The 27,821-nt window shown below is 36.1% G+C and overlaps 2 protein-coding genes, 1 long non-coding RNA gene and 1 pseudogene across 3 annotated transcripts in view; 1 reads left to right on the top strand and 3 right to left on the bottom strand.

Moving 5' to 3' along the window:
• LOC132121517 (monocarboxylate transporter 6-like) overlaps positions 1-27,821 on the bottom strand; it is a 175,080-nt gene that overhangs the window by 116,903 nt on the left and 30,356 nt on the right.
• LOC132121072 (uncharacterized) lies at positions 1,075-2,278 on the bottom strand. The gene is made up of 2 exons (XR_009426228.1): positions 2,074-2,278; positions 1,075-1,529 (listed from the first exon to the last, which is right to left on the bottom strand). It is a non-coding gene; the product is annotated as an uncharacterized LOC132121072 (long non-coding RNA).
• The window catches only part of LOC132121074 (medium-chain acyl-CoA ligase ACSF2, mitochondrial-like), a 28,515-nt pseudogene continuing 5,043 nt past the window's right edge, over positions 4,350-27,821 (bottom strand).
• On the top strand, positions 9,722-22,166 carry LOC132121073 (chondroadherin-like). Its single transcript, XM_059530256.1, has 4 exons — positions 9,722-10,616; positions 13,080-13,243; positions 13,449-13,594; positions 21,687-22,166. Exons 1-3 carry the CDS (start codon positions 9,831-9,833, stop codon positions 13,588-13,590), a joined length of 1,092 nt encoding a protein of 363 aa, XP_059386239.1. The 5' UTR covers positions 9,722-9,830; the 3' UTR covers positions 13,591-13,594; positions 21,687-22,166.

Genomic DNA, 27,821 nt, shown 5'->3' on the forward strand with positions numbered 1-27,821 from the left:
CCCAATTCTTCAGTCCTTTTGTTTTTCAGTAGGATCTACAGTAAGTGCTAATGTTTGGCTCTGATAGGTAAACTTCTCCTAATTTTGTCCCGATACATGGCCTGGTGTAAGTGTGAAACATCTGGAGTTGCACGAGAGGTTTGTTTTCGGCTCCTGCAGGTTTGCAATTTAAACACTGGTTCTGTCATGTTGACAATCGACTGCTGTAGTGATAACGCATGATGCACTTGTTATCGAGTCTCAGGTTGGTTTCCCAGCCTCATAGTATTTGTTGGATTATACATACCTTATTTTTTCTTTGTTGTGAATGACAAATCTTGTTCATTCTGGTTTGAATAGTGCAGTGAGTTTTAAAAGCATTTTTTGTTACTTTTGTGTGCTCAAATAAAATGGCAGTTTTCTCACAAGTCTGTGTTATTGTAATGAACACAAAAATGTTTCCTGTGGTGTTAACTGAAAAGTCTTACAGTTAAAAGGCCTTTAGAATAAGGCTTTTATGCCAGCCAGTGTTATTGTAGTATTGTTTTATATAATATTATAGTATCTATTAATATTTCAAAACATTTTTAGAGATTCAGTCTCTTTTAAATCTTAGTAATTAGCAATTTTAGTAAATATTTTTACGTTTTAGTAATTTCGTTATGTGCTTTTTATCGGTCTTGATTTTAGCTTCTTTTTAAATACTTGTACTTGGTTTATTTTTATTTCAGTTTGCCATTTTAGCACTTTCAACATGATTCATTTTCTCAGTTCTGTTTTTATCTAATATTTTTATTTCAGCTTTATTAAAATTTACAAAAATTATTTTTAGCAGATTTACTTAATAACAACATCAATGCTAGATTCAGTGTAACAATTAGAAGAAATTTAGAATAAGGCTTTATTGCCAACCGCACAGTGTAACAAAATTTTTAATATTCATAAATCTTTTAAATGGGACATAAAATATTCCCCCCAAAAAATTTTTTTAGGCTTTTAAGTAAGTTAATTTCAAATATTTTTTTGATATATATATATATATATATATATACTTTTTATTATTTTTTTTTTTTTTTTCAATTAAATCCAAGTAGCTTTTTGTCTGCGGTAGGAATGAGGCACATACATATTTATTTGGCCCACTAATAATTACCACCATTTGCATCTTACATTTGTGTAATGTACAATCCTCTTGCAAATCCAGCCGTTACAGCTAAACATGTTCAGGGCAATCAATTCAACTCATTGCTTGCTATATCACTCTTAGACTTTCCATGCATCTTCTGTCCCATTACAGCAATAACAGAGAAATCAAGGAAAAGTTTTTTTAACACTTCTCAAATCCTTATAGGCAAAATTGTCCCATGTTTTCTTCAGTGTTGGTTTCCTGCAGGCTTCCATCCATTCATTCATCTCATCTCTCCCCTGCACTCTTGTCTGCATGTTCATCTATTTGTCTCCTCCTCCTCTCCAGGACCTCCAGTCGTTTGGCTTCATTGCGAGATCGTTCCTGCTCCCTGAGATCTGCCAGGTCCTCCATAAACAAATGTCTTCATGCATAAGGCAGAATAATGATATGAATGAGCAGACCCAACAACAAAGATCTTATTTATTTAAAAGTTTGTAGGCAACACTAATGATAATCATTTAAAAAGCATTACATTGCATGCATTTATTCTACAATTAATTCACAATACCTGCAATTTAGTATCATTTAATTTTCTACATTTCAATTCAGGTCTAACCACTTGGCATACACTGTTTAGTCCATTATTTCAGCTGTTCAGATATTCTACTAGAATGTTCAGCATTCGAATGTACAGTAAGCAACACAGATGACGCCTGTACTGAATCACAACTGGTTTTGTTCACACATGATTGCATACTGATTCTCAGACTAATCAAACACACGTTAATCAAAGTCTTCGGATTCTTGGATTGATCCTTATATATGTGATAATGACTTATTTTAACAAGGCCAAACTGTACAATATTGTGTGTTCAATACCATCTGTATTGTTTTATAGTCTAGACTATTAAGGTTATAAACAGATGTGCACGTTGTGTCAATGTCAAGGGGGTGTGTTATCTCACCTATTCAGAAATGCCGTGGCCAAACCTACTAGCAGTGTCCCAAAAAGAATGGGTTTTGTAAGGCGCTTTCCAGTGGACAGTTTGGACTGTTTCATGCTGGAAATGTATAGTCTTCGTGTAAGCAAGCAGACAAAACAGCAGAAGTCTCCGCGAAACCAGTTCTGACCTCCACACGGATGAATATACTACACATATTAAACCCAAGCATTACTTCCGGCTCGTGCGTTCAGAAATAGTTTAACTTACTTCATTTATTCGCGATATTGTCTTACGAATGGGGGGGGGGTGTCTTCTGAATAATTTACACAGTAAAATGTTTTGTTATTATGTTACTTATACGCACATTAATGAGGGAGCAAATGAACTCCATGTTCCATGATGATGGGGGAAGTATTTACTGACGGACCAGACGCGCAGAGCAGCTTCAGTGAAATGTATCAGGATTTACAATCCGTAGACAGACAGCTTCTAAGATATGAAATTCAAAGTTTATAACAGAAGCAAGAAAGACATTTCGTCATCGTTATTCTGCCCAAGTACGTTAAAGCAACACTGTAACTTTTTCTGTGTTCAAAATTGGCTAAATCAATATAATGATCGAGTAAATCATAAATTAATCTACCAATTTTCCCTTTTGTCTTATCCCAAATCACCAAGGTACATTTATAATACGTGATTATTTTTGGACTATTGTAGCCTGTCGGGTCGTCGCCGGTGCAGGGTAACACATTATACTGAGTGAATCGCCATAGACATAAACTTGGAGAAAGTAGCTCCGGTTAGAATGTTCTTCCGCGGAATGCGTGCAGTTCTGTTTATTAACCGCTAGAGCGCCAAAGTTTACACCTCATCTCAAAGTTTACGCCTCATCTCGTCTTTATTGCTGTTACTGTTGTCTATCAGTCTGTTACATCAGCATCACAAACTTTTTGTTTTATACGGTATAATAAAACAGTATAACGAACTTTCTTGTAATACTGTAATTTAGGCAGAGCTACAGTTACGTAATCAGGTTTCAAAAATAGTAAATTGTAATTAGAATAATACTCGTAATCAGACTACAGTTATTTTTAATTACATATTACTCACAAAATAGCTATAAATTATTCAATGTATTGATTCTCCCAAATTCCTCTTTTTGACCTTGAAGTAATGTATAGTGTACTTCATTATGTTAATAACAAAAAATGTAATACATTTTCTTTTTCTTTGCATTTTTATATCAATATGGTACAAGATTATCCTATTTAAATCAATATGACAAACAAGTTAATAGTAAATAGTCTAAAGTAGTCTAAAAGTAGTCAACTGAATTTGGGATTTTCCTTAGTTGTCAGTTATAATCATCAAAATTAAAATAAATAAACATTTGAAATATATCAGTCTGTGTGTAATGAATTAATATAATATACAAGTTTCACTTTTTGAATGGAATTAATGAAATAAATCAACTTTTTGATGATATTCTAATTATATGACCAGCACCTGTATTTGTATTTATACTAAATTTTTGTCATCGTCATCGACATTGTCGTTTTTTGACAAATTAATTATACTGACCTCAATGCTTGTGTATATTTATAGTAATTGCATTCAAAATAGGCTTTCTTCTGAATACAAGCGATTATGAAAAAAATAACAGATGCTGATATTATTATTCTACCAATGGACACATGGGGGAGACTCTTAACATATTTAAAACTTTCACTCATGGTAGATTCCAAATTTAGTGATCCATTTACTGGAAGCAATGATGCCTTAAATCAATGTTCATTTTATGAAATATATTACACAGCCAAGCGAAAGCATCCCATAATGACCTTAAGAAGCATGCAGTGAATGAAGGATTCCATTTATAGCTGCTAGGAAATTTTCAAAGAATGTCTGGGGTTTTGTCCAGCACTTTGGTTTAAAGTCTCACCCTAAACGATCCACACCAAACTATGTGTTAGTCCAAACCAAAGTAGCCATTACTTTCCAGCAGACCCATTAGAATGCTGAAAGAGACGAACTCTCTCCTCTTTCCAATCCATATGGTCTCAATACCAGCAAAAAATGTTCACATCACAAGCCAAGCAGGAAAGCACCGAGGCCTAAATGAACACGGACACGGCACACCTGAGATCACAACGAGGGAAAGTACCTCAATGCCAACAAAAAGACTAGAATTATGCCTTAAATACCCTATTTTCGGATATTTCAAGAATATGAACTTGTACTTGAAGTATAATGTACTTCAGATTGAATACGGAACAGATGTGCACAGAAACCAAACAAGATCATTAACATTTAATGTCGCTCAAAGTAAAAAAAAAAAAAAGAAGACTTTGTTTTCTTGTCATTTTTTACAAGAGTGTAATTCAAAGGAACATTTTAGTGAACATATAAACTCAACTACCTAAAAGGCTTAGTGTAACCATGCATAATTTGGATACCAATTTCCTATGATTATAACTGGTTCATATGGATTACTTGGCGTCAAATACAATTAAGAACAAAATAAAATAATTAAGAAAAGAAATGCCCCCGGTAGCTTTTTAGAAACAGTATGGTAACATAACGGTATAATCAACAATCTATAAAACATAACATTTAATGCTAAACATGGTTTGTTAAACAATTAAATTCGAGTAACTCATCTAGTCCAGAGGTTGATGTCCTGCTTGTAAATGTTTTAAAAAATACCACAGGTGCTTTAGCGATCACAGTCCAAGCTGTTTTTCCATCTGCTCACGCAGTGTGTACTTCTGGATCTGAGAGAGATGAAGAAAAGAAACAGTCGTAGTAGTGCTTTTGAAGTGTTCAATCTGTCCACGGCAAACCACAAGCCTTTAAAAGCAAAGGTGTCACAGTAGACCTCGAATGTCTGAAACCACTTCAGTGGGTTTCATGCAGACGGGGAAATTGCTTGAATTTCTTCTGTCTAGAAACTAATGTGAATCCACCCAAGAAAACACCATTTGAACATTTTCTTCAAATTTAACATGATGTACCCAACAGAGAGACAGAGAGGAATGGTGACAAAGTAAAGAGAGAGATTCATTCAGAACATGACTTCCTCTGGACTAAACGAATCATCAGAATTGTTGATATATTTATCACTATTACATACTGTCTCATATCACTTACCTTGCCTGTGACAGTCAGAGGATATCCCTGAACAAATGTCACATAGCGTGGCACCTTGTGATGGGAAATCTGCGAAAAACAAAAGTAGTATTTAAATGGCAGCTGCATCCTGTACATGTGCTGGTGAACCACTGACACCATTGTTATTTAAGTATCTTTGAGATACTAGTCTAGGTTTTATTAATATAAACATATATATTTAGTCAAGCTTTTAGATTTTTTTAAAATATTTTTGTCATTTGTATTAGTTTATTTTAATAATATTTATGAATTTTACATCAGTTTGAGTAAGTCAAGGTAAACTAAATGAAAGTGAAAGTAAGGACAATGATTTTTTATGGTTTTAGTTTACTATAATAACCCTGGATAACACAGATATTCAGACCTTTCCTCTGCAGTAGGCCTTGATCTCTTCCGCAGTGCATTCCTGACAAGTCTTGAGCCTAATGCAAGCACAAACTTCCTCCCCCATTCTCTCATCCTTCACTCCAATCACCTTTTTGGAAAATAGAGAGAAAATGCTTTTTTACACAGCAAAAATGGATTTTGGATTTTGCTTTGTTCTGAAAACAAGTATTAATATCTTTAATTTTGCCTCTCAAGCAAATCTATCTAGATGGAAATATGATTAGATACTATTAGATAATCTTTTTTTTTTTTTCAATGTAGTGTAGACCATATTTCTTTTTTTAACATAAATTGGAGGTTAAAGGAATAGTTTATGAGAATTATCAAGTGCTATAGGTACACAAATATCTCTGGTTAACATCGTTTACCTGTACTTCTTGAATTTTAGGGTGTGTGTGCAGAAACTGTTCGATTTCAGTAGGGTAGATGTTTTCTCCTCCTCGGATAATTAAGTCCTTGATGCGTCCTCCTATTTTGCAGTACCCATACCCATCCAAACTGGCAATGTCTCTGTATCAGATCACAGAACAGAATCATTGTCATTGAGGACTGTTTGGAACAAATCCTGAATATTAACAATGTTTATATCTAGTAAGAGAGGGAAAAATTCCAATGCACATACCCAGTCTTGTACCAGCGGTCTTTTGTGATGCTCTCCTTGGACTTTTCATCATCTTTCCAGTATTCCAGCATCACACAGTATCCCCTGATCATCAGCTCTCCTTGAGCACCCAGAGGTACGATCTCTCCTGTAGTAGGGTTCACTACTTTTGCCTAATGGACAAACAACCTTTCAGTGTGCTACAACTATAAATACGGTGAACATCTTTATCTAGTATTGTGTACAAAATTAACCTCAGTGTGGGGACAAATACATCCAGCAGTCTCTGTCTTTCGCTCCATGCTGTCAAACGGAAAGCCACAGAATGTCCCAGGGCTGTTTTCAGTTGTGCCATACATAATCTGAAAAGAGATTGCAGCTCTTCACCAGATAGCACAAACAAACATTCAACTTAGTGCCTAATTCATCATTTTGGTAGAATGTCTAGAACCTACACTAGGGTAAAAATAACACCAATGAAAATGCTTCTATTCAGCATTTGTGAAACATACATACATACTTACATATATACATACATACATACACACACACACACACACACATACATATATATATATATATATATTTTTTTTTTTATAATGTATTTTATTATTATGTTTTACTAATTTGTTAGGTTTTAAAAAATATTTATAATAAAAATATTGAATTGATCATTTCATATAAAATATTTCTGATAACACTAATGAAAATGCTTCAAAGTAGCATTAAAAGTGTAATATATTGTTAAATAAATAAATATTGATAAATGTTTCATATGATTTATTTTATTATATTTTATTAATTTGTTATATTAGGTTTAATTTATATTTATAATAAATTATACTGAATTGATCATTTATATAAAATGTTTCTTTTAATAAAAATACTTCAGTTTAGCATTTTTTAAAATAGAACGTAATTTTACATGAATAAATTACATTATATTTTTTTATTAAAAAAAATATTTTATTATCATAATTTATTATAATGATACTGAATTACTATAAAATAAACTATTATAAATCAAGTGTAAATAATTATATTAAATTGATACATTTAAATCCCCCCACCCCTCACCTTGCTTGATCAAACAAATTTTACCTATACAAAGTACAGAATCTGAAATATCATAAAATGATTTCATTTTAATTATAATTTTTTTTCATGATTAAAATTTATTTTACACCCAAAATTTTGGATTCCACTGTATATGTTAGGGTTTGTGGAACTAACCTCTGATTTCTATGCAATTTAACTCAAGTTCAAATTTCAATCAGTGTGCTTATATTACTCGTTTTGCACAGCCGAATGTTGTAAAATTTGAAAACTAGCCTAATGGCAAGCAGACAGCTGAATCAGCTGAATGGGCCAGGCCTGGGAGGCAGGTGAGGTATGTGGCGCGCACCTGAGAACTGGCACACCAGCTGTTGTTCTCTCGCTTTACATTATCGCTTCAGGCTAAAAAAAAATCTTCTAAAAATCCAAGTAGATAATGTGCACTGGAAACAATTCATCACAGTGCCTTTAAAGAGACATAACCTCATCATGGCACAGGATGTCAATTTATGCTTACCAAACTGAATTACAAGTGCTGCCAGCTGTTGAGGTGAGACTGTGTGATGTGCCAGACATTTATAATGTTTGTTTGGAACATTTTAAGTGAGTCATGAGCATTTGAACTCAATAAGTAAATAAAAAAACGGTATGCATCATCTTTAATAACCATGATTTTAGTGTCAAATATCAGATATTAAACTTTGCTCACCATGAAACCTACTACTAGACAAACACCAGCTACTTGCTGAGCAGCATTTGCACAATCTAGTGTGAATGTGGACTTGAAAATACCAAGAGATAGGCTACACTTTGCCGATAAAATGTTCAATTTGTTAAGCAAACACTAGATTCTGCCTAACTGGAGAAACAAAACTCAGGCACTCATAAACAGATCTGAGGACTATCAGGTCTTTGAACCAAAAAGGAACAAGGATATGACAATTGTTATACATAATCCAACCTCAGTTGGCCATTGTGATAAAGTTTACTGAAGCATGTGGAAAAAAATACTGGGTGATTCCACAGTACACTTTATTTTCTTTTACATTTTCTTTTTTAATACTGGACATAATTGAAATTAAAGAAGACATTTATGCAGAGCAATACACCTCTCTACTCCATGAAACGCTCCACTGTAGACAAAAGAAAAACATCCATTTCCATTGTTGTGATGTGATACCGCCAAACATCTGCTGGTGATTATATGTTATAAAACGGCCCACCACACAGGAGTGGCTGCCTTTCCTCCTTCTGCTGACTAAAAACAATGGCAATGTCTGGCACGACACACAGTCTCACCTTAACCTCATGAGATTTGGCTGTGCAATTAAAATTAGCCAACGAAACGAGAGACTAAAAATAAAAATACAATCACATTTCACACCTCTGAACTTGTTTGTACTGAACATGTAATGAGATCCTTTCATGTATTTTAAAGGTAGGAAGACAAAAAAAAAAAAGATTTTTCCTTAAAATAGAAACAATCAGAACTTAAATGTCTCACATATCAGATTTGTGGAAATTGGTGAAACAGACTCAAGAACATTTTCAATGCATCTACATATGAAGGATTAAAAAAATAGAACGAAAGAATTGTATGAGTCTGATCTTTTAAATGATTTTCATGATCTAGTCGTTGTGGTTCTTGAGTGGAAGGTAATATTAGTGAATAATCAGAATCAGAATGAGCTTTATTGCCAGTTATGTTTACACATACGAGGAATTTGTTTTCGTGATAGAAGCTCCGCAGTACAACAGAATGACAGCGACAGAACATAAAACACATAATAATAAAAAATACAAATAAGTAGGTAAGGAATGACAATATACAAATTGACAATTGTAGGCAGGTATATTACAAAAAGCAGTTATACATGTACAGGTATTTTATGTGCAAAATTTAAGTGTACACTATGTATTTGTGTTAGATAAATAAGTGTATATTGTGTATATAAATATAAAGTGTAGTGTGCAAACTGTATTATAAACAATAAATATTTACATTAATTTTTTATAAATATCTTACAAATTCTGCAATGGCTATAAAATTAAGAGCATAACTGTATTATAAGCATTACATAAATATTTTAAATTAATTTTAATAAATATCTTGGGGATTCTGCATTGCTATATCATGTTAAGAGCAGAACTGTATTATAAGCAATAAAAAATGTATTTTTAACAACTATCTCGCAACTTCTGCAATGGCTTCATAAAGTTATGAGCAGAACTATATTATAAGCACTACTTCAACTTAATTTTTTTTTTATATATAAATATCTTATGCATATTCTGCAATGGCTATGTAACATTAAGAGCAGAACTCTTATAAAAACAGAAATTATTATAAACACCCATTTCTTCAGCTGTCTTCCCTCCTTTCCCCTGACTCACACCCTCTCTCTCTCTCTCTTGAGCTCACCTCCAGCTCTCACACACTCCCTCTCCTTACTCTGAGGTTGTGTGGACCACTTTTGGTGACTGTATATGATCCTGCTGCAAGAGTTGACCAAAGAAACAAAGAACAAAGAAGACCAACAGCCAGACAGCATACAGCATCATCATGTACAGTTTCAGCTTTCCACTGGTGCTATTGTGTCTACAGGTTTGCATCCCCCTTGTGTTTGGTGCACCAACTCAATGCCCAAGCCAGTGCCACTGCCATGGGGACCTGCAACATGTTATCTGTGACAACATTGGACTGAAGAAGATCCCCCGCATATCTGAGGCCACCCGTCTTCTAAACCTGCAATGCAACAACCTGGGAAATCTGCCAACCGGGGGCTTCAGTGAGATGAAGGGGCTAATTTCTCTGCACCTACAGCACTGTCAGATCCGAGAGATCTCCAGTCAGGCTTTCAAAGGACTGAAGAAACTCATCTACCTCTACTTGTCTAACAATGAGATAAGCACCATCAAGCCAGGTGCTTTTGAGGACCTGACCGAACTGACCTATCTCTACTTGGATGGTAACCAAATTACAAGTCTTCCGAAGGGCATCTTTTCTCCCATGATCAACCTCTTTATCCTGCAACTCAACAACAACAAGCTTGGAGAGCTGCAGCCTGGTACTTTCAATGGTACTACTGATCTCCGATGGCTTTACATGAGTGGCAACGAGTTGAGCTCCATACAGCAAGGTTCTTTTGATGAAGTGGAGAACCTGGCCATTCTAACTCTGGACCACAACAAGCTGTCCATATACCCTCTCCTGGCTATGAGCAAGCTGCGCGTGGTGGAGGAACTCAACCTGTCCAAAAACCCTCTCAGTCTCATCCCTGACCACGCTTTCCGGAGCTTTGGACGCTATATGGAGAAGCTCCATCTAAATGACATGAGCCTGGAGAAGGTAAGTCTGTGACACACTGTAGCAGTGTTTTTTTTTTGGATTAAACACTAAAAATGTAGAATAAAACATGAGAATCAAGACTCTGATTAATGACTGATAAATGTTCACCCCATAACGCTGGCCTCTAAAGTTGTGCTGAAACAATGCATGTTTGTATTTGGTTTTCGGGAAACTCAGCATTGGCACACAAACTTTACATACCATTAGAGCTGGGCATACTGACATACTGCAACTCCACCAGAGTAAACTGTAATCTGAAAGACAGCGTGTGTGTGTGTGTGTATATATATATATATATATATTTATATACACACACACACACACACACGTGTATCTCAGTAAATTAGAATGTCATGGAAAAGTTCATTTATTTCAGTAATTCAACTCAAATTGTGAAACTTGTGTATTAAATAAATTCAGTGCACACAGACTTTAGTTTAAGTCTTTGGTTCTTTTAATTGTCATGATTTTGGCTCACATTAAAAAAAAAAAACACCAATTCACTATTTCAACAAATTAGAATACTTCATAAGACCAATAAAAAAAAAACATTTTTAGAGAATTGTTGGCCTTCTGGAAAATATGTTCACTGTGCATGTACTCAGTACTTGGTAAGGGCTCCTTTCACTTTAATTACTGCTTCAATTTGGCGTGGCATGGAGGTGATCAGTTTGTGGCACTGCTGACCAGCTGGTCCATACCACCTCAGCAGTAACACAAACTGATCACCTCCACCACCACCACAAACTGATCAAGCTGGTCAGCAGAAGGAAGCATGAAGTGCTCCAAAAACTTTTTGGTAAATGGGTGCAGTGACTTTGGTTTTAAAAAAACACAATGGACCAACACCAGCAGATGACATTGCACCCCAAATCATCACAGACTGTGGAAACTTAAAACTGGACTGCAAGCAACTTGGGCTATGATCTTCTCCACCCTTCCTTCAGACTCTAGTACCTTATTTTCGAAATGAAATACAAAACTTACTCTCATCTGAAAGTAAAACGGTCCAGTTCTTCTTCTCCTTAGCCCAGGTAAGACGCCTCTGATTGAGTGGCTTAACAAGAGGAATACGAAAACTGTAGCCAAATTCCTTGACACGTCTGTATGCCTAGACCCCAGCATCAGTCCATTCCTTGTGAAGTTCACTCAAATTCTTGGAATCTACTTTACTTGACAATACACATAATACTGTGGTTCTCTCGGTTGGTTGTACATCTTTTTCTTCCACACTTTTTCCTTCCACTCAACATTCTGTTAACATGCTTGGATACAGCACTCTGTGAACAGCCAGCTTCTTTGGCAATGAATGTTTGTGGTTTACCCTCCTTGTAATTGGTGTCAATGATTGTCTTCTGGACAACTGTCCGATCAGCAGTCTTCCCCATGATTGTGTAGCCCTAGTGAATCAAACTGAGAGACCATTTTGAAGGCTCAGGAAACCTTTATTTTATCCAAAGCGACTTACAGAGCATTCAGGCTATCAACTTTTACCTATCATGTGTTCCCGGGGAATTGATAGCACAATGATCTACCAATTGAGCTTTCTTTATATAAGAAACCCATTATATACAGTATTATTTTATTATTTCTATTATTATTAATATATAAAATGAATCATTTTAAATTATTTCTATATACACAAATGTGTAAAAACACATCAACAAGCATTGACGCCAAGCAGTTGGTCAGTGTTGTTTGTATGACAGAAAAGGGAAAAATTACCACTGTCCCCTCATTAGTGGATATTTTTAGGGTCTATTTGCTTAAAAAAGAAACTTATTTTGAGACCCAAGTTTTTTCCTCTCACTTGGTGCACCATGTAAACAGGTCAACAAGGGTTAACAGACAGGTAAATTGTGACAGGGTGTTCCGTGGCCCATGAAGAGAGGTATTTTAGGCTGTAGTTGCCTCACCTGAATGTACAATTCGGCCCAATTCAGGCATTTCTGGCAGAAGAACAGGTCGATGAAACAGTGCTGGAACTGATCCATCCTCCATCGCCTCAAATTACCAAACTCTCCACGTCTCTTGCCTTCTGAGTGGAAATTTCCAAAACGTTGCTTTAATAAATGCATCTTTTCTTCGCTTCCATAACACACCCACACACTATGTGTAATCTTTCTAAGCACCTCAATCGTGGTCTTCCTATAAAGCAGACACCATGCAGACTAGTACATCTAACACCTGGGTGAAGTTTTTAGCAGTCCTGCATACGCTTATGAAGTTTGATGGAGGGCTGGAAGGAAGGTGCGGACAGGTTTACATAAGCCCTAGCAAAAAGGACAACATGAGAGAGGCCTTTCATGTGGGAAAAAATGCCTCAGTCCAGCATCCACAGGTCTCCTTTAGATATTAAGAGTGACTTTGAATGCTAACTTGTAGAATACTTTAAAAAGCAGTGAGTTGTAATGTGCAATCGACTGTATATATGATAAACAACTGTACTGTGTATCCATCAAGTTCTCCAATGCTGCCTTTGAGGGAGTGACGGCCCTCAGATCTCTGCACCTTGAGAACAACAAGCTAAAATCACTGCCAAGCAGCCTTGAGTTCAGCACCCTCCAGAACATCACTCTGTTTAACAACCCATGGAGCTGCACCTGCCATTTAGCAAACCTCAAAAAGTAAGAGATGACAAAACATCACTTCAAACATAATTGGCTTTAAGTTTGATGTGGTCTATAAAAAGAAATTATGCCTTTCATTTTTACTTCATGGTTTCATTCAAGTCGACATGAAATCAAAATCCAACATATTTACTTTCCTAATTCATGTTTATGAAAGAGCTGACATTAGCTTTAATGGTTCATAATTGATTTGCTTGTACAGATGGATGGACACTAGCCGCCATCGCCCTGATGCAGTTTGTGCTTCTCCTGGAAGGCAGAAAGGAAAGCAAATAAGAGACAGCACTGCTTTCACACGCTGCAAGGCAAAGACAAAGAGGGCGAGGAAGGGAGCACGGCTTTGAGTTGGTGAGCAGCCCTGTTAATTCCACTCTCACAATTTAGAATCTAAATACAAACCTAAAAAGTGAAAACATTACAAATGACATTTAATATAAATGGCAACCTTAATGACCTCTAGAACCGTGGTTCAAAAACAGGACGCTAGGGCCTACTAAAAAGCCTCTTCAAACTTTACATTTATGCATTTGGCTTTTATCCAAAGCAACTTACATTGCACTCAAGGTAGACATTTTATCAGTTCTTGCTTTTCCTGTGAATAGAACACATGACCTTGACCTTTGAATATTGGCTTGGACAAGAGAGACTTGGAGTCCAAAAGGTTGAAACCCACTGTTCTAAAACATAATATTATTGTAATATTGTAAAACTATGAATAAACTTTTAAATGAATGAAAAGTATTTGCAAGAAAGTGATAAAGTAACTCGTTTAATCACAAATTTGTCCCAGACATGAAAATATCCAAATGATGTGTCATTAGTAACCCTTTGAAATAATCAATAATTAATTTTATTTTTTTTTTTGGAAAAATATGTGAACAATTGTTTTTTATGATCGGTCACAATTGTGACCGGTGAGATAATGTGGGTACTGAAATAACATATTTCTGCAGTCATAAAATGGTTAGATATCTTAGACCAGCTATTTTAAACAGTTTGATCACATTCTAGGGTTACTACAATGCATAAAAAAAACATATGCAACATTGATAGAAACACTGACATAAAAAAAAAAAAAAAATTGTAAAAACAAATATAAAACCAACATAGCATTTCAAAAAATTTTCTTTTTTGTAAAATATAACATCAAATGTTTATATTAATGCTTAGAGTATTACAACATCATTATTTTACTTTTTTCTTGACATTTGAATTATTAATTCAGTGCAATATTTTGTCATTGCAACTTTTATGGCCACTTTTATGGAAGCATATGGGTAGCGATATTCAATTTGGAATGTAATATGTAAAATGACAATGCATTTCTGTATTTACATTTACATTTTCCAATACATTTGTGCAACGTTTGGTGCAAAATTAAAATGAAAATTAAATTACATAATTTTCATTTGCCATTTCATACACCAGTTTTAATATGTAAAATGAAAGCTAATTTTAACACTTTATAAGTTGCAAAATTAAAATGAAAATGTATTACAGAAATGATTAGATATGTATAACATGTTCAAGCAAAAACTGTGGCAAAATTATCATTTAAATGCTTTTTTTCTTAAATGCATTAACACTCACAGTCAAGACACTTATGATTGCATTTTCATTCAATGTCCCGCAATGAATGTAGCAAAATTCAATGTGCACATTGAAAATGCATTCCGAGCCGATCACGTCTCCGCCCCCTCACGCCATGTCAATCAATGCGTGAACAAGGCGGGGCTTGCAGAAGGTCAGAGACTCAAATCTCAAGAAGAGGATTCAAGTGAGAGAACATGGACAAGACAGTTGGCCCGTGTACGTTTTATTAATTTCAGTTTATGGCTTTAATATTTCATTCGCACTGGTGGGCGGAGCTGAAACGCTGCTTTCATCTGATTGGTCGAGTCGCTCCACCTTCAACTCGGTCTTTTCATTCTTTCAGGCAGAATAAGAGTCAGTGCGAGTGAAGCACTGTAATGTCTGAAACCACCGCTCACTGTTAATAAGAATAATATTTGAATCAGATGATGCTGGCCACATAATTCATGCTGCTGAGACCTGCAAATTATTTCTAGGTTGTAGTATTGTATGAATATTGTCCCACTGATAAATACAGTGCAAATAGTTCTGTCTCTTTGGAAAAAGTGAAGTGGAAATAAAAATCAATAATAGACTGAACAGTTCCTGTTTGTAACATTTATCACTCTCTTCTTTTAAGTCATAAGGCACTAGGTATATGTGTCTGACATTAATAAATAATTGTAAAAATTAATATTGTTACATTTCTGAAATAAAAATAGTAAAATTAGCTCTGTGCTGCTCAGTGCTCCTGTAGCCTACCCCAGAGCGCCCTCTCGCGGCTGTAGACGGTAATGTTTTCTCTTGGTTCTGAATAAATACAACTTATATGTTTTTTTCCTCGTCATGACGTATTTTTGGACCGATGCAACTTATACCGAAAAATACGGGTAACATTATTATTAATATTTATTTTGAGAGTAATTGACACAGACTAGAACTTTAATGTTTCACCAAATTCAGCTCAGATCTTCAGACTCGTTTGACTCGTGTTGCTGTATAACTGGCCAGACTTACCTTCCCAAAAAATCCTATTTAATTTTCTTTCATAAATTTAACTATATTTATTTCCACTTCACTGTTATCCAAGGAGACAGAACTATTTGCACTGTTTTTATCAGTGGGACAATATTTATACAATACTATAACCTAGAAATAATTTAACGGGGTCTCTTGCAAGTCGCAGCAGCACGAATTATGTGCCCAGCTACATCTGATTCAAATATTATGCTAATTAACAGTGAGCGGTTTCTAAATATATGTGAATGCATATATTAATACTAGACACCCTAAAGATCACGTGTACCAAAAATCTTTGTCATATATTTACGTCAAGACACTTTTCTAGATTTTAGTTTTGGAGCTTTGATGCAGCCATCATCTTTCCAAAGGTGTAAACAGGAAATAAGCTGCTCTGGTCATGTGACAATTTGCACTTATTCGGTTGTTAAGTGATGATGTAAGAAGCGCTGTTTCCGGGTCCAAGCCTCAACTCGCTTTACTTGAAAATTAGGGGTGTAACGATTCACTCGTTTTCTCGATGCATCGATTACAAACCCTGACGATTAATATGCATCGATCTTAAAACATGATTTTTGAATCGTGAATCACCAATCTTGGGCAGTAATCGATTCAAAATGCTAAGAATCGAATGAATCGCGATTTCTATAGCGATTCAATGCTTTCAAAATGTATACACATTAAATTACTACACGCACAAATTAATGGAGACCTTGAAGAGTGTTCGTGAATCGTGACTCTTATCTGTCCCTCATGCGCTCCACTGTTTACCGACTGAGACTGTCACAGGATTGCGCTCGCGCTCCGTTCGTCTCTGACGCAGCTGACGTGTGATCTATAGGACTCGTGGCCAGTAATGCTAACGTGAAGTAGTTATACTTTTCTGTAGTTTGTCAATGGCTCTCTGCATCTTACAGACAGAGTTACCGGAGCCGTCGACAGCTGTATTTATTGCATGGACGGAGCAGAAATGTAAGTGTCTAAATCAGTGGTCTCCAACATGGTGCCCGCGGGCACCTGGTAGCCCGCGAGGAGTCTCTGAGTCGCCCGCCGAGCACGTTATTTAAATAGCCTGAATTGTAATCTTTCTTTTTTTTTATGATAATATTATACAATGAGAAAATAACTATTGGTGACATTTCATATACCATTAAAACATAATAAAATAATTCAATAATTTAAAATATTTAGAATCTGCACGTCTCTCTATCTCTCTCTCGCTGCGTCTCGTGCGCGCACCTCTCTCTCTCTCTCTCTCTCTCTCTCTCTCGCTCTTCGTCTTGCGCGCGCGCACCTCTCTGTCTCTCTCTCTCGCTCGCTCTGCGTCTCATGCGCGCACCTCTCTTGTTCTCTCTGCGTATCGTGCGGCAGAGGAGCAGCGTTTTAATTTAGTTAAACACAGATATTATGTTGCTTTTCTAATTTTACATGCAAGTATGTAAAGTATATCATTCAGTCACTATTTCATATTTATGCCGTTCTTTCTCCCTTTCCCCCCGTGATTTTGTCTATATCGCGAATATAAGACAACCCCCCATTTTTTAGGACAAAAAAACTTGTCTTATATTCGGGTAATATACGGTAATTATATATTCAATAGTCATAATATTTTACAATATTACTGTTTGTTGTTGTATTTTTCAAAACTTGAAACTTTGTGTGTGTGTGTGTGTGTGTGTGTGTGTGTGCGCCTATATCAAACAAGTAGCCCTCAAGACTATTTTATCCCTTCAGGGAGCCCTCACTCACAAAAAGGTTGGAGACCCCTGGTCTAAATCATATGCACAGACCCATTGAATGATAAATGTTTTTAAACAATGCGAATGAACCGAATATACGAAGGAAACTTTTAAAATTAACCACAGCATTAACAACGACCTTGAAATAAGAGCACGAGATTTATCTGATAATCAGATGCATGAAAGTAGCGTTTGTTTCATTAGCAAACAGACATCTGGCACGTTTTCTCTCAGAATCATTCGCTGATGGAGAGGAAAAGTTAAATAGAGATGAAGACGTTTTCACACTGAAAGAGAAGCGATCTCGCTCTCATAGACGTGCCAGGCTATATCTGCAGCTAAACTGAATAAAAGCAGAATGAACTGATGAAACAAAAAAAAACCCCACAAACAATTTATGAATGATGTAGTTCTAATTGACATTTATTACAGAACAGAAACTATAAAGTATATTTTCTACCTTATTCTGTGCAGAAAATTTAAATAATTGCCAATTAAATCCTAGTATATAAAACAATCATAAAATTGCCATTAGGAAAAAAATATCGATTACAAATGATTGATTATTGTCAAGCAGTGTATTTGATTCATTACAGCTAATTAAAAGTAATTAAAAAAGAAGATAATTCCTTGTAAAAAAAAAAAATAATAATAATTATTATTATTATTATTATATAGGCTACATACATAAAATGGTTGCATTTGACATTTCTGTCACTTCTGAAATTATGGCTACGCCCCTGGTGTGACAAAATGTTAGCTTATACATAATACTCTTTAAGCTCTTTTTTAAAAACTTGGCTTACATACATTTTTACGTATGCCATGTCGCATCATTAAACTAGCATTTAACAATGGACAAAAGTTTTTTTTTTTTTTTTTTTCTTATAACCTATGGTTCTCGAACCATAAATGCTACTGTAATTTGCCCCCTGACTAAGCATTTAAAGAATTTAGTAGAAGCATTTAAATAATCCCGTGAATGCACTTAAAGAATGCAGAATCGAATCGTTATAATCGAATCGAATTTAATTGTGAATCGAATCGTTCTAAATTTGCAAAAATCGTTCTTGAATCGAATCGAAAACCTATGAATCATAATCGAATCGCTGCCTTGCCAAAGATTCACAGCCCTATTGAAAATACGACCTCAGCAGCCGTTTATGAGCACTGTTTATTCAGATTAATAATTTAAGATAAACGCTTTCAAACTTACGGTATAATATATACGGTATATTATGGTATAACGGTATACGGTATACAAATGATTTTTATATATATTTTTTTATATTTATATTTTCATTGTCTGGCTGTCTGGGACTTCGGTATGGAGTTAAAGGTTAAGATTATAACTTTTTCGCTAGTATTCTATCACATTGTGAGTTTATATTAGCACCTTTTGTTGTCTTATCGTGGTAACTGATAAGCGCTGAAGCGCTGCTACGTGACGTCAGACTTAAGCGAATAATGTGAAACCGCACATATTTAATTGAGACCCTTTATTTTTTTCCATATTTGCAGTGCACTAAAACATCAGTCAGTAAGGTTTTTAGAGCTTTATAAATAAAAACCTTTTTTACGTCACTTTTGTGACCGGTGGGATTAAACCGGTTAATGTCAAAGTTCACCAAGGAATTTTGTTAGTTAAACCGGAGACCAGCAGTCAACTACAAAAACCAGCTACAACCCGAATTCCGGAAAAGTTGGGACGTTTTTTAAATTTTAATAAAATGAAAACTAAAAGACTTTCAAATCACATGAGCCAATATTTTATTCACAATAGAACATAGATAACATAACGAATGTTTAAACTGAGAAAGTTTACAATTTTATGCACAAAATGAGCTCATTTCAATTTTGATTTCTGCTACAGGTCTCAAAATAGTTGGGACGGGGCATGTTTACCATGGTGTAGCATCTCCTTTTCTTTTCAAAACAGTGTGAAGACGTCTGGGCATTGAGGCTATGAGTTGCTGGAGTTTTGCTGTTGGAATTTGGTCCCATTCTTGCCTTATATAGATTTCCAGCTGCTGAAGAGTTCGTGGTCGTCTTTGACGTATTTTTCGTTTAATGATGCGCCAAATGTTCTCTATAGGTGAAAGATCTGGACTGCAGGCAGGCCAGGTTAGCACCCGGACTCTTCTACGACGAAGCCATGCTGTTGTTATAGCTGCAGTATGTGGTTTTGCATTGTCCTGCTGAAATAAACAAGGCCTTCCCTGAAATAGACGTTGTTTGGAGGGAAGCATATGTTGCTCTAAAACCTTTATATACCTTTCAGCATTCACAGAGCCTTCCAAAACATGCAAGCTGCCCATACCGTATGCACTTATGCACCCCCATACCATCAGAGATGCTGGCTTTTGAACTGAACGCTGATAACATGCTGGAAGGTCTCCCTCCTCTTTAGCCCGGAGGACACGGCGTCCGTGATTTCCAACAAGAATGTCAAATTTGGACTCGTCTGACCATAAAACACTATTCCACTTTGAAATAGTCCATTTTAAATGAGCCTTGGCCCACAGGACACGACGGCGCTTCTGGACCATGTTCACATATGGCTTCCTTTTTGCATGATAGAGCTTTAGTTGGCATCTGCTGATGGCATGGCGGATTGTGTTTACCGACAGTGGTTTCTGAAAGTATTCCTGGGCCCATTTAGTAATGTCATTGACACAATCATGCCGATGAGTGATGCAGTGTCGTCTGAGAGCCCGAAGACCACGGGCATCCAATAAAGGTCTCCGGCCTTGTCCCTTACGCACAGAGATTTCTCCAGTTTCTCTGAATCTTTTGATGATGTTATGCACTGTAGATGATGAGATTTGCAAAGCCTTTGCAATTTGACGTTGAGGAACATTGTTTTTAAAGTTTTCCACAATTTTTTTACGCAGTCTTTCACAGATTGGAGAGCCTCTGCCCATCTTTACTTCTGAGAGACTCTGCTTCTCTAAGACAAAGCTTTTATAGCTAATCATGTTACAGACCTGATATCAATTAAATCAATTAATCACTAGATGCTCTCCCAGCTGAATCTTTTCAAAACTGCTTGCTTTTTTAGCCATTTGTTGCCCCCGTGCCAACTTTTTTGATACCTGTAGCAGGCATTAAATTTTAAATGAGCTAATTAAGTGGATAAAAGTGTAAAATTTCTCAGTTTAAACATTTGCTACGTTATCTATGTTCTATTGTGAATAAAATATTGGCTCATGTGATTTGAAATTCCTTTAGTTTTCATTTTATTAAAATTTAAAAAACGTCCCAACTTTTCCGGAATTCGGGTTGTACTACACATTACAAGTCTTCCAAGTTCGAGACTCACCCTAAATGGATGTCTAATATCCAGACACATAGAAGGTTTATGTGGTCCACAGAGGTCTTGTAAATGAGATCACATAATTACAGCTCCAGCTATGATCATAAAAATGAGACATACATCACAGTCCTCAGTATGACAACTAGCCTCTTTCCACATGATTTGCAAATGTAAATAAATTAGGAAGAAGAAGGGTACTGTAAATAACTAATCTCAAGGGTTCTCTGTGATGAATGGAACAAGAAACCACTGCTCTCCCATAATCTCTATAAAAGACCCTTTCATCAGGAGATACTCATGAGATTCACTGCTCTAGAGACCACTGTGGATGCGATAAACAACAGTAAATGGTTATGAAATTATTTATGCACAGGTTTGTAAAGTAATCCAATTGATTTGGGAGTGGAGAAACTTGGTTCCAAGACACCAGTTTAGTCATTGGTGGTCATACCTCTCTATTAATGAGCTGACTTCCAGTAACTTCTGTGAGAAACTGAAGTTGCATATTTGCACAGAGAATCAAGAGGTTAATGCTAACCCTAAGTGTTTTTACCTCTTCCAACATGAAAGAGTGAATGATAATACTATAATTGTTTGTCAGGATATGGGTTCGGGCCACTGCCTTGTGGTAAAATACTGTCTGTTATGTCATTCCAACCTATCCTTCATGTTCCTCCTGGTCTCTTTGTCTTTTAAGGTTTGTTTGTGGATTTCAATTTTGGCTTTGGCACTATGTGCAGAGCATCAGATGTCCAAAACTGAACGTGGCAATCTTATTTGTATGTTCCCGCAGGAGGACAGGGAGAAGAGGCCTGTCCAGACCTTGGGACTTCAATGTGCAGAAAAGAAAAAGCAATGCAGACTGCTACATTGGGACTGTCCATTTCCTCTTTCATTCATTTTTTGTTTGACATAGATGCGCTGACTCAATACATACTAAATAACATGAATAAATGTTATTTTATAAATATGTGTTCACAGAAATTGACAAACACCCTGAAGGAGCAACTGTGTGAGTTTGCAAACAGAGTTTTCACAAACATGTACACCGCAAACCATGGCTCAAACTCTCAGTGTTCATTGTTATTGTAATGCATTTGCAAATTCAAAAACCTGGTGATAAATCTAACATCATCACAGAACTAGTTTCTACACCACAGTAAAAATCAGGACTCTTCTCCATAAATGAGAATTGGTCTAATATATTTGCATTGATTAGCATTTACATAGAAAATTGTGCACAGGTAATTCATCAAACACCTCAAGATTGTATTTTAAGGCCTTCCACAGCACACTCCCATTATCAGGGTAGAAGCACTTAAAATTATATAACCAAAGAGTTATAAATCACAACAGAGCTCTTTATGAAGATCCTCTTTTAATATTGTGAGTTCATCCTTAGCTTTAAACATCTCACAGCATCCTGCAAGAAATTTCTGGGCTTTGTAAAACATAAGCCTTGACCGTGACTAAAGCTGACACGTTCAAGATGTGACCTGACCTCTTCTTTACATCTCTGACCAAAGTCAAACGCAACACAGGCCAGGAAAACATGGATTCCTTATAGCCATGAAAATGGTAAATGGGATAATGTAAAGACTATGGAAGGAATAACACAGCTAGTCATTATCACACAATAAATATTTTTTATAAAGTGAAATTTCATCCTAAATTTTTGTTTTCTCCTCACACAAAGCTATTACATTATAACTTTAGTTATAGCGAAAATAATATGGACTACTTGTATGGTTCTTTTCTGAGCTTTAAAGCATCATTTTATGGAGGAAAGCAGCTCAGAGATAGAAAGTCCTACAGTTTGGAACAACATGAGGGTGAATACATGACACCTACTGTACATTTTAATTTTTTGTTGAACTATGCTCTAACAATGCTCTTTTTTAAAAGGAGAACAGTTATTAATTCAATACCTTCCAAAAGGTTTGGAGTCAGTAAGATTTTTAAGAACTTAATTTATTCAGCAAGGATGAATTCAATTGATCAAACATGACAGTACAGTTCTATATTGCTTAAAAACAATTTTTCAAATAAATGCTGTTCTTTTGAACGTTTTAATCATTAAAGAATCCTGTATGCCTGAGTGCAAAGAAATCATTCAGCATATTAGAACGATTTCTGAAGGATCACGTGACACTTATGACTGGAGAAATTTACCATCACAGGAATGAATTACATTTCATGTTTTCAAAAACATTGAAAAATATGACCCCAAACTTTTGTACAAATACCAAGCGGTTTTCATACAAATATAAGGGGAATTTTAAATGCGAGAATGGAGAGTGAATTAAAAGAAGACGCATATTTTCTTAGAACAGAAAAGACATGTACAGAGTTGGCCTATAAGTGGCTTTTATATATTACATGTTTATTATATTCTCTGTCTCCCTCTAGTGATACCGACATGCAGTTTTCACACAATTATAAACAGCTTGATTCATAACAGAGGATGTGCTTTTTTTCAACGTTTTATTATGAGTAATTACTTACCAGCATTTCCTTAGCACCCGTGGCATTGATGACCTTATGGATGACCTCAGGTGGACAAGAAGATCCCGCAACAACACCTGACAAAACAGAGAATCTTAGCAGAATACTGATGAAAGTGTAGGGATGTACTCCGATTGCTCATGAACTCCTTTAATATTTATGCAATCTATCACAACTTCCATTTAACAGTAGATTTTACAAAAGACTGATTGACTTACCACCCTCAACTGATGAAAAATCAATCTGGGCCAGGTCAGGTTGACTAAGCATGTCAATTAACATTGTAGGGGTGCCGTATACATATGTACACCTGGGTAAACAGTGAATTTTGTGCCAATTGGATTAAATAAACAGTTCAGATGTTTTTCCAGTTACGCATGATGTACACTACAGTCGTGGCCAAAAGTTTTGAGAATGACAAATATTACTTTTCAAAAAGTTTGCTGCTAAACTGCTTTTAGATCTTTGTTTCAGTTGTTTCTGTGATGTACTGAAATATAATTACAAGCACTTCATACGTTTCAAAGGCTTTTATCGACAATTACATGACATTTATGCAAAGAGTCAGTATTTGCAGTGTTGGCCCTTCTTTTTCAGGACCTCTGCAATTCGACTGTCCACCCTCCTCTTGAGGATTGACAACAAGTTCTCAATGGGATTAAGATCTGGGGAGTTTCCAGGCCATGGACCCAAAATTTCAACATTCTGGTCCCCGAGCCACTTAGTTATCACTTTTGCCTCATGGCACGGTGCTCCATCGTGCTGGAAAATGCATTGTTCTTCACCAAACTGTTGTTGGATTGTTGGAAGAAGTTGCTGTTGGAGGGTGTTTTGGTACCATTCTCTATTCATGGCTGTGTTTTTGGGCAGAATTGTGAGTGAGCCCACTCCCTTGGATGAGACGCAACCCCACACAAGAAGGGTGTCAGGATGCTTTACTGTTGGCATGACACATGACTGATGGTAGCGCTCACCTTTTCTTCTCCGGACAAGCCTTTTTCCAGATGCCCCAAACAATCGGAAAGGGGCTTCATCGGAGAATATGACTTTGCCCCAGTCCTCAGCAGTCCATTCACTATACTTTCTGCAGAAGATCAATCTGTCCCTGATGTTTTTTTTGGAGAGAAGTGGCTTCTTTGCTGCTCTTTTTGACACCAGGCCATCTTCCAGAAGTCTTGGCCTCACTGTGCGTGCAGATGCGCTCACACCTGCCTGCTGCCATTCCTGAGCAAGCTCTGCACTGGTGGCACTCCAATCCCGCAGCTGAATCCTCTTTAGGAGACGATCCTGGCACTTGCTGGACTTTCTTGGACGCCCTGAAGCCTTCTTTACAAGAATTGAACCTCTTTCCTTGCAGTTCTTGATGATCCTATAAATTGTTGATTTAGGTGCAATCTTAGTAGCCACAATATCCTTGCCTGTGAAGCCATTTTTATGCAACGCAATGATGGCTGCACGCGTTTCTTTGCAGGTCACCATGGTTAACAATGGAAGAACAATGATTTCAAGCATCACCCTCGTTTTAACATGTCAAGTCTGCCATTCTAACCCAATCAGCCTGACATAATGATCTCCAGCCTTGTGCTCGTCAACATTCTCACCTGAGTTAACAAGACGATTACTGAAATGATCTCAGCAGGTCCTTTAATGACAGCAGTGAAATGCAGTGGAAAGGTTTTTTTGGGATTAAGTTAATTTTCATGGCAAAGAAGGACTATGCAATTCATCTGATCACTCTTCATAACATTCAGGAGTATATGCAAATTGCTATTATAAAAACTTAAGCAGCAACTTTTCCAATTTCCAATAATTATGTAATTCTCAAAACTTCTGGCCACAACTGTACATGATATTTGATTCTTACATAAGTTCTACATGACTGTCCCCTTTATATGTCCCTGTGTTTTACTTACAACAACTTAAATTCAATATGGCTGAGGAAAGCAGAACCAAGTATCTTTGGAAGATTTTGCAATAGCTTCTATTGCAAAGGACAGATGTTCAACTCTTTCGCAATACATCAAAAATGTTATCTCATAATTAATGCATCAGATGGTTATTTAAAATAAATGAATTATAATAAGTAATGACAACATACTTCTCTTTCTCTATCACCACCAGGTTGGCATGTCCATCATACCCGGTGGATGGGAAAACCACTGTGGAGCCATGCACAGCCATGACCATACTGCCACCCACTGAGCCAAAACAGTGATACAATGGCACCGGCAAGCAGATTCACACGTTATTCTGTAAGAAGAATAAGGTCAAATAACACACAATGCATCTACTGTAAAGGAAGATGCATAGAGATTTATTCAAACAAAAGAATTTTTGCAAAATCAGTATGCTAAACTATAAACTGGAGGAACAGACATCATCTTAAAACCAGTTTTCAGACAGATCCTGGACCAAAGAACATTTTAAAGAAAAACACTTATTCCACTGAATTGTACCCACCTTCCAGTTGAAGCCTATACGCATGCCAATGAAGTAAACATTGTTCACTATGTTGTGATGAGACAGAGTGGCTCCTTTTGGCTTTCCAGTTGTTCCCTAAGAATCATAAAGACCAAAACTAAATGATACTTTTATAGTGTAGCATTTACTGCATTCACTAGGCTGTGTTTGTAAAAAATTAAATCTTAATTTCTCTAAATTGTAAACGCTGAGGCTCAAAACATTGCTCTGCTTGTCCCAACCAGCCTAACATAGCAACATTAGGTCAACCAATGGCAACCCTCTACATTGCGAGTGAATCACTCGCATATGCGACCAAATCTTCATTCTGGCGACTAAATGATGTCTAATATTAGCCAATGGCTAATAAATTCTCAGATTTTACTCGCCAGTGTGCGAGTTGGAGGCTACGTATAAGTTTAGCACAGATATATTTTCACTCGCAAATACTCTCTGTCTGAGAGCTTCAGTTTCACTCTCTGACAAGCGATCTGTGTGATATTTCTCAGTTCATCTCAATGGATGCGCAGCGCATCTGTATTTAATGTACTGTAAACTCTAGTGTGAATGCGCACAAATCACCGTCACTTTCTCTCAAACACATAGAGAGAGAGAGAAAGAGAGTGAGTTGATATATATATATATATATATATATATATACATACACACACAAATATATTTACTAGCCAATGGCGATTCAATTGCCAAGGTGTCCATAGAGGGTTGCATGGTGTGAGTTTAGAGTCTCATTTATACTGACCAGTGGAATACAGAGTCTATGAAAACTTGTTTCCGGCATGAAATAAAATAAACAAATAAAAAGGTAACTGCAAAGTCTGCATTGTGAGATAAACACTAGCAAAAAAAAAAAAAAGTCTGCTTGTTTTTACCACAGAATAAAAATATGTAAAGGTTTTTTTTATACATTTCAAAGCTTGTAATTATTGTAACTTTTTCTCAAAATAAAACAATAAAGTCATAATTGTGAGATAAAAAAAAAAATCACAATTTCACTTTTATAATTCCATAGTAGAAATAAGCTTACATACAGTGAGTGTTTGAGGTAAACGGTTTGAAAATGATTTTTGTTATTCCGTCTGGTGAATGAAGTAGATTGGAAATTACTCACTTCAGCTTTTAAAGGGGTGGTTGACTGTTTTTAATTTAAGCTTGATTGCGTTTATGGGGTGCAGTCTAAAGTGTTTTTTTTTTTTTTTACACATTATTTTTCACATAATTTACCTTTATTCCACACAGATCTGTCCCTTCTCTTACAAACGCCTTGATTATTTCCCGTTATTATGAAGCCCATCCCTCAGAAATACGCGATGGGCTGAGATTGGTCAACTGGCTCAGTGTGTTGTGATTCGCTAAACTGCCTCGAGCGCATCTGAACATCCCGTCCCTCTCAAGCTCAGAATGTGCTCCAGTTGTATTGTAAACAATGACTTCCTCTATAGTGCTTATCAATTTGAGCCCGATTTGAGACACAGAGAATATTAATTAAAAGGATCGCACAGAACCTGTGCAAGCACTACTCTTAATGGCATATTTGTTTGTTGTGGTCGCATACTTTTAGATACACCATTGTTTGTAAATTCTACTGCTTCTGTTAACTTTTAATATACAGTTATATTCTGATTAAAGCTTTAATACAGCACAGCAACCGTACTCGCATCCATGTATAACGCTTCTAATTGCTTTGTGAAAATAAGTGTATAAATGGAATAGTTTGTTGGAGCTGATCTGACGATCTGAATGAGAGAGAGAGAGCTGCAGAGAGGGGTTTGTGATGTAATGGACCTGGCAAGAAGCTTGTTGTAGTCCCTTACCAGCCGTTTTGTAGGCAGTAAACTGCCAGAATTTTAAAAGATGTCTCCGTTTGCATTGAGCTTTCAGCGCTGCAACTTTCAAGATATTGTTTATGCTCAAACAACAACATTACACACTAACTAATGTTAAA

The sequence above is a fragment of the Carassius carassius genome, chromosome 39 (assembly GCF_963082965.1).
Source record: "Carassius carassius chromosome 39, fCarCar2.1, whole genome shotgun sequence".
Taxonomy (NCBI): domain Eukaryota; kingdom Metazoa; phylum Chordata; class Actinopteri; order Cypriniformes; family Cyprinidae; genus Carassius; species Carassius carassius.

What these genes read in the sequence shown, in the direction of transcription:
- LOC132121073 (XM_059530256.1), top strand. Translation starts at nt 9,831, where the DNA reads ATGTACAGTTTCAGCTTTCCACTGGTGCTATTGTGTCTACAGGTTTGC. An exon ending in ATGACATGAGCCTGGAGAAG is followed by an intron (nt 10,617 to 13,079) that starts GTAAGTCTGTGA and finishes GTATCCATCAAG; the next exon opens with TTCTCCAATGCTGCCTTTGA. An exon ending in CATTTAGCAAACCTCAAAAA is followed by an intron (nt 13,244 to 13,448) that starts GTAAGAGATGAC and finishes TTGCTTGTACAG; the next exon opens with ATGGATGGACACTAGCCGCC.